We start from the raw sequence: 7,452 nt of genomic DNA, 5'->3' as shown, positions 1-7,452 counted from the left end.
GAAATTTAAAATAATGTGTTTATTGATTTAAATTGTTAGTATTTTGCAATTTCGTTCAACATTTATACTATTTAAATATATTTATTAACTGAATTGTGTATTATGTTGATAATTTGTTCAAAGTTATATGTTAAATAAATTTAACATTACTTTTATGTGATTATTAATAAGATGACATGCTCTAATTTTTTACTTTTGAATTGCTATACTCTCGAAAAATAAGAATTGTTATATAGTGAAATTTTGTGATTTAAAAAATAATTAACATTGAGTGATTTAATTGTGACATACTTATTTGTTAATTAAAATTTGAAAATTGTGTGTTTGAATCTTTGAATATCAGTAATTTATGTTTCCCTTGTTGAAAAACAATTTTCAAAATTTTAGAATCAATATTAAAAATGTGAATACTATAGATTAAGATGTTAAGATGGAAAATTGAAACTAAAACACATTGGAGAAAACAACAAGTAAACATGAAAATGTAGTTTAAAATTGGCAAACTATTTCATCTCACTATCACCGTTTGTTGATGTTCATGTATGAAGACATAATTTCTTGGACATACCTTTTAAATATAATAAAAAAACTTAACAATTATGAACGAAAATAATTAGAACTCCAAATTCTTCAAATTAATTAACAGAAAATATCACCAACCACTTAATGGAAACAAAGTTGATATTTTCTCTAAGGAAAACCTCCCCCCAAAACTAAATGGAATTCAATTTCGGAAACAAAAATCACGTGCATGAGCCAAGTCTATCTTTGTGGGTTAAAAGATGTTATATGTCATATGAAATTATTTTACACATTGCTATATTAATTAATTAATTTGTATTTAATAAGAATCTAAATGTAGTTTATTAAGACTGAATGGCGATGAATGTGACAATGGCTTAATCCTTCCTCGTAAAGATTGTAGTTTTCATTTTCAGTTGGAAATGGAAAATTATATCATGAAACTGAGAAAACACTTGAATCTTTAATATGAATGCATAAGACTTTGGTTTCATCAAAATTCGTTTAAAACGTTAAAAGCAAAAGAAAATAAAAAATTATTAAAGTAGAGTGATTGTACAATCTTTTCTTGAGGTTTCTGACAAAGGAATAAATAATTGAAAAAATGTTTTTGAAAAATAGTTTGAAAGGTTTGTTATGAAAAATATAAAGAGGTAAAAAGTGTTTCCGGGGTTTTAATTATTATTATAAAATGAAAGGAGAAGGCACTATATATGTATTATATGTACCGATGAGGAAACATATTTTGCACAAAAGCATAAGCATATAAGCATAAGCATATGTGGGTGTTGTTGTTGTTGTTCTTCTTCTTCTAACTCATGGCGTATTTCTGAGTCCATGAACGTGCAGTGCTCTCGTACTTTGCTCTGTCTGTCTTGTACATGTGAGCAATATCAGGCACCAAAGGATCATCTGGGTTCGGATCTGTCAGCAAGGAGCATATTGACAATAGCACCTGCAACACATTATTTCATTAATATTCAATTTCATTCCTCATTACACTCTTCTTCTCTTTCATTCATACCTTTGAAACTGTAAGGGCAGGACTCCACTGCTCTTTCAGAATGTCCAAACAGATACTTCCATTGCTGTTTATGTTAGGGTGAAATACCTTCGTTCGGAAAGAAACCTACAAAACCAACATTGTAAATACGTGACACAAACTCATAATTCAAAGGGGTACATTTCAGCACCTTCACCGTCAGATTTAAATTATATGGTTGTGAGTACATGCCAACGACAGGATGGCTATGGTTTTCATGGAAACATTACAAATCAGAAATCGTGTCTGACAACATAAAATGGTTGAACTCCACGACATGCGATGCCAACTACACAAGAATATTTAGCAGAAAGACAACTAAACCGTACAACAAACCAATTCAATTTCAATGAAGTGACAATTTCATCCTAAAGTCCACATTAAAGTTTCAGTATCACATTAGAAACTAAGGCAATTAATGTCTTGAATACTTATGTGGTATCAAATAGAAATTTAGGCCTAGTTAGTTACCTTTGGTGGCTTAAATGGATAATCCGGTGGGAAGTGAATGGTGACCATGAATACACCTCCAGCATAAGGGCTGTCTGCTGGACCCATGATAGTGGCTTGCCAATGAAACATGTCATCACCAACAGGGCCTAATAAAGAATGGAATATACATGATTCGTGATATCCTTCCCACAGAAATAGGATAACTTTGGGTGCATTTGATACAGGTAAATAACTACATATAACGTTATTTATGTTATTTTATATTTTATACATAGAAACAAGGTGGTATTTGGCTACATGAAGCTGTGAACAAAACATCATAATCAATTCAAATCTGCATATAGCTTCTGTTTCTCTCAACCAACCCTCTAATTCTTATTCATTCTGTAATAGCTCCCTTCTCTAATCGCTAGGCATTTGCGGTCTTATTCTATAAACATGCATCTATACCCAAAATATTTCTGCATAAAATCGACAAAAAAATCCATATTATAGACCCCGTCTCATTATAGTTCTCAAACTCAAATAGTGTTTTGTATACACATACACGCTACTGAATTAAAAATAATTATATACAAATATACAGGAAAAAAAAACTCAATTCATGAAATAATTGTAATTAACAAAAAAAAATTAACAGAGTACCAAATTTGAACGAAGAAGAATGAACAGAGGATAAAAAAACATAGCAATCTTTGCACACACAAAAAATAAACACGAACAATGAATAAGGATTGGGTTGAGAAGGTCCTGGCCTAGAATCTCAGCAGAGAAGCCTGGGATGTACACAGAAACCATACTATACATGACAGGCCGCAAATCCAATCTGCCACAGTGATCGCAAACACTAAACAGCAGCACTACAATAGTTAAATAGAAGCCAGTGGCTGCTCTGCTCCACTACTCATCATCACTATAGTATGCTCTTAATAACTTGCATACAAAATCATTCTATTTGTTAAACATTACAAAGAGAATCTTCTACTTTATAACATTACAACTAAATCCCTCTATTATTGTAAAAAAGGTGAAATTATTAAATTCTTAGATAATAAAATTTCCAAACAACAAGAGTAACTTAAAAATCAACTAATAAAAAAAATTATCATTTTATATAGAAAAGAAAAAGGCTTATTTTTATTTCTGTGATAAAAAATTTAACATTAACTTAGTCAAGAATTGTAAAAAGATAAAATAAACCAAATTTTAAATTTCGAGAATTCAATAATAAATAGTATAACTTTTTTCATTTTATTACTATTATTATTTTTATTACTAACAATTCAAATGATTAAGTTTTTTTTTTTTATAATTGTATGATTAAGCTACTGCATTTCTCATAATAATATTCTGAATCAATCCTTGCTATTAATAATTTCAATCTTTCGCTATAGAGATAATTAAATGTAATTAACATAAAATAAAAGGAAAAATGCATAGTGTTTAAGGAAATAGGAGGAATTTTGTGAAATTAGTCAAAGTCTGTAAAAGGGGATTAATAATCATTTCTATTTAAAAAATAAAGGTTCAAGGTTAAAGTGTATGGTTTTTATATTTAAAAAATAGGAGTGATTGTGCAAGAAAGATAGGTTGGAATAATTTTCTTTTTCTCTAGATCAAATTTGATTCCACATCCATACCATTAAACTCTCCATCCTTGTATCCTTTCTTCACTTAAAACAAATATCAATTTCCTTGTCCAGATATGATCAATGTTATCGATGGTGGATGACAGCAAGCCAAAACGCTGCCACATACACAAAGCAAACGGCATGGTGGCCTGGGGCAGAAGCCATGACAGACAGACAACACAAACACACACATATGATATAACTAAACTAAGAGTTAAAAAATTAGAAAACAGAGTATGCTTGACTTTTATTTTTGCTTGACATTGGCCTAGAAGGGAGAACGACTGGAAACAACATTATAGATTTAATCGAGAAAGTTAGAAAACAAGGAAAGATGGACTAAAATTCTGAAAACAAAGAAAAATAAAACAGAGAACAAATTGTGTTAAAAAATAACAGAAACAGAAAAATGAAGAAAATAACAGAACAGAATAATCACAAGAAGAACAAGATGTCCTGAAACACTGAAACAGAAAAGAGAAATGAAGAAATAACAGAGAATAAGAAAAAGAAAATTGAAATTGACAGAGAAAGATCAAGCACTCAGAACAGTAATGGACAAACAAAAAAGAAGTCAACAGAAAAAACATGCAGAGAAAAAGAAAGAGGTGGTCACACGAAAACATTTGCCAGAGCTCTGGGCGCTATTATTCAAGTTGCCAGCAAGAGGAAGAACAAAATGAAATGAATAATTGAAGCCCGACAATGAAATAGCCCCAAAATGAATAAAAATAAAAGAGGTCCACATGTGGCAGAAATGGTGGATGGCATCATAAAAGAATTTGGCAGCTAGCAAATGGCCGCATGCACAAAAAAACACCACATCATTGAGGTATGGTAGCACCATAACTGCTTTTTCCTAATGAATTAACCACTTTAAATCAGTTTTGACAACTATAAGGCCTGTTTTATTGTGACAATTTATGTTATAAAATAACAAATAAATTAGAAGATAATAGACTAAGATGAGAAGTAAATAGTGTATATAAGAAAACACTTCAAATCAATACAGAGCTATAAGCAAGTTTAAAAGCCACGGGTTACGTAACAAAATGATAAATAAGATAGAAGAAAACACAATATATTAGAGTCAAAAGAGAACACAAGAAAAGCATTTCTACTCATGAAAAAAGCTCCAGAAATAGAAATATTAATATAGGCACAGATCATTCTGAATTGTTAAACAACAGGATTAAACAATAAGACACACAAGGGTGAAGAAAGGGGAAAATAAAAAATAGAGACAGTCTCAGGCAAACAAACCAGCACTGCAGGAAACAGGAGGGTCCTTCTGCAAATCCTTCAACTCCTTAGTAATGCGTTTCGAAGCCATCACAAGTGTACAGTGCACCTACATTTAAGATAAATTTCAGGCTTCGTTTACCTTATGGGCCATTTGTGAAGCAATATAAACATGAATGCATTTAATATTACCTGTTCCTCAGTTTAAAAACAGAATGAATAAAAACCATGAGGACCGAGGATAAAAGCTAATTCAATTTACAACTTATGAAGGTAATACAAACAGACTATAAATAAAATATTTCGTTGCAGTTTTTTTTTTTCAAACCACGTAGACTATATCAAAAAAGGATTTAACAAAAGATAAAAAGTTCATTTCGGATAAACACAATGCAAAATAATAGATAAAAGTTTGACATGTAAAATGTAAGTTGTCAGGAAACATAACTACCTTAAGTTGTCAAAAAACATAACTACGATGGCAACCATTTTACTAAGTTAACGTTTTTATACTTCGAAATAGTGAAAATGCCAAGGCACAACAATAAGAAGAAAACAGAAACGGGATGCCTGTAGCATGAGGAGTTGGGTCTGGGGAACCTCAGAAGCAGAGAAAGTATTTGCAGGAGTGGTACACCTTAACCAAGAGACCACTATCACTTTTTTTTTTTTTTTAAAAAAGTTAATGTTTGATTGCTTTGATGTTCTAAAATATCAGACAATTTGAAATAAGAAAAACAACAAAAGAGGCAATTCTTTTCGAAAGGAGGGGGCAACATGTAAACAGCCTTATTCAATGCACAAAACAAAACATTAACTGATATAAATTATCACAAAAAAAAGGTCCCCCCATAATAGCATTAGCATAATAGCCAATTCAAGGTAATCGCATCTACGCTCGTGGGAAATATCACAGAAACTAAAATATGATTTCACTTTGATTTGATCAAACTGATTTGACTAGCCAGCGAAAGACTTTGCAACAGAAAAACATGAAGTCAATTTTCAGCCAAAATATGAAGAGTACAAAACAGTATGACTTAAATCACAACCAGCCTATAGATTTCACCAAATTAAAAATAACATCAAGAAGAACAAGTGAAACCCAGGATTTAAACCATTAATGGTTTGCAGACGGATTGCTGAGTGCACAGCAACATAGAACATATCTCTATGCACACAAACGAGTAAAAGAAAAAAAAAAAAAACAAAAAGTACAAGTCACGCTGTCAAACAGCAAAAAAGAAACAAAATCAACAAAATAAAAAAGCGAAATCAACCCTAAAATCGGCAAAATAAAATTGGAGCAGCTCAATAAGACGATCAAGCAAAGCAAACGCGAAGAGGAAACGTTGCAGAGAGAAAGAAGTGAGATAAGAAAAATCGAGAGAATCGAAACGGGCGTGCGATACCTTCAAATCCTAGGGTTTAAAGTTTGATCAGCGATGAGAAAGCGTTGAGGAGTGTAAGAGTGAGTCTTTGAGGCTATTCCTTATATAATCTTCCGTGGTAATGCGATGCTTGCCATGCACGTGACGTGAGGGACTAAATAATTAATAAATTAATAATTTTTCACACTCTTTTTTCTTCTACATTTTTTTTTATTCTCTTCTCTGTATATAATGTATAATTAATAAGTAAATATTTTATACTTCTCCTATCTGACAAAGATTAAAATTAATAAAACACTAATCATGAAATAAATATATTATACTACCACTTTTTAGCTTACTATAAGTCTGCTTAAAATCAATTCATTAATTCACACTCTTAATTGTCATTCAAGTTAATAGCGGCAATAAATAATATATATTAGGAAATCAATAATAAATTTCATTAATTGGTTTTATCAGTAGCTTTAGTCGGTCATTTAAATTTAAATTGACTTATGCATCTTCAATAATGCCGTAAGTTCTTAAACCTAAAAATTAAGTTCTTAAACATAAAAATTATTATGGATGACACGATTGACGAAAAAGTGAGAATTATAAAGTTTAATTTCGTGGATGGGTCGATTATAATACTACATAACTTTGATGTTGTCTATGATGTATAAAATTATGGAACAATATGTTTTTGGATCATTAATTCAATTTTATAAAAAGATTTGACAAATTTATTAAGTGAAGAATACAAAGATTATTACGTAAAAGTGTATCAATTCTAACAATGATCCAAATCATTCACATATTTGAAGGTCGTGTAGGAAAAATTGGAAGCCCATTCAGTGATATAAGCAATTTTAATAAAAAAAAAACTATATATGTGATTATTTCTTTAATGAATCATGTTATGTGGTTAAAGGGAAAGAATGTTCGTGGAAAAGAAAAAAGGTTTGGCATGGCATACATGTGGATATGGTCTTTTTGATAAATGTATAAAATGGATTGATTGGATGACAAGTTAAATAATATGTAAGATTAGAGAAAAATGTAGAATTTAGAACATGAATTTTATGATATTGATTGATTTTGTTTTAATAAGTGTAAAATATGATTGTTGAATTTTTTATGTGTGTGATGTGTTGGCTTTTAGAAGAGATGTTGTTTATGATTGAATGAA

At 30.4% G+C, this 7,452-nt stretch overlaps 1 protein-coding gene across 2 annotated transcripts; it reads right to left on the bottom strand.

Moving 5' to 3' along the window:
• Positions 1-1,168: 1,168 nt before the first annotated feature.
• On the bottom strand, positions 1,169-6,398 carry LOC106772237 (ubiquitin-conjugating enzyme E2 28). 2 transcript variants are annotated; one of them, XM_014658489.2, is made up of 5 exons: positions 6,303-6,398; positions 4,912-4,999; positions 2,036-2,163; positions 1,547-1,651; positions 1,169-1,477 (listed from the first exon to the last, which is right to left on the bottom strand). In XM_014658489.2, the coding sequence occupies exons 2-5, from the start codon at positions 4,979-4,981 to the stop codon at positions 1,334-1,336; spliced, it is 447 nt and encodes a 148-aa protein (XP_014513975.1). In that variant the 5' UTR covers positions 4,982-4,999; positions 6,303-6,398; the 3' UTR covers positions 1,169-1,333. The 2 variants fall into 2 exon arrangements, with proteins under 2 accessions (XP_014513975.1, XP_014513976.1); XM_014658490.2 differs by lacking the exons at positions 4,912-4,999; positions 6,303-6,398 and adding an exon at positions 2,773-3,013.
• Positions 6,399-7,452: the final 1,054 nt, after the last annotated feature.

Source organism: Vigna radiata, chromosome 8 (assembly GCF_000741045.1).
Source record: "Vigna radiata var. radiata cultivar VC1973A chromosome 8, Vradiata_ver6, whole genome shotgun sequence".
Lineage (NCBI taxonomy): Eukaryota > Viridiplantae > Streptophyta > Magnoliopsida > Fabales > Fabaceae > Vigna > Vigna radiata.
This window is presented reverse-complemented; position numbering and strand designations above follow the sequence as displayed.

Excerpts from the sequence above, each read along its gene's own strand:
- LOC106772237 (XM_014658489.2), bottom strand. The coding sequence starts at position 4,981 with ATGGCTTCGAAACGCATTACTAAGGAGTTGAAGGATTTGCAGAAGGAC. Across the intron at positions 2,164-4,911 it reads TCCTGTTTCCTGCAGTGCTG|GCCCTGTTGGTGATGACATG; the intron begins GTTTGTTTGCCT and ends ATTCTTTATTAG. Across the intron at positions 1,478-1,546 it reads CTGCCCTTACAGTTTCAAAG|GTGCTATTGTCAATATGCTC; the intron begins GTATGAATGAAA and ends AATGTGTTGCAG.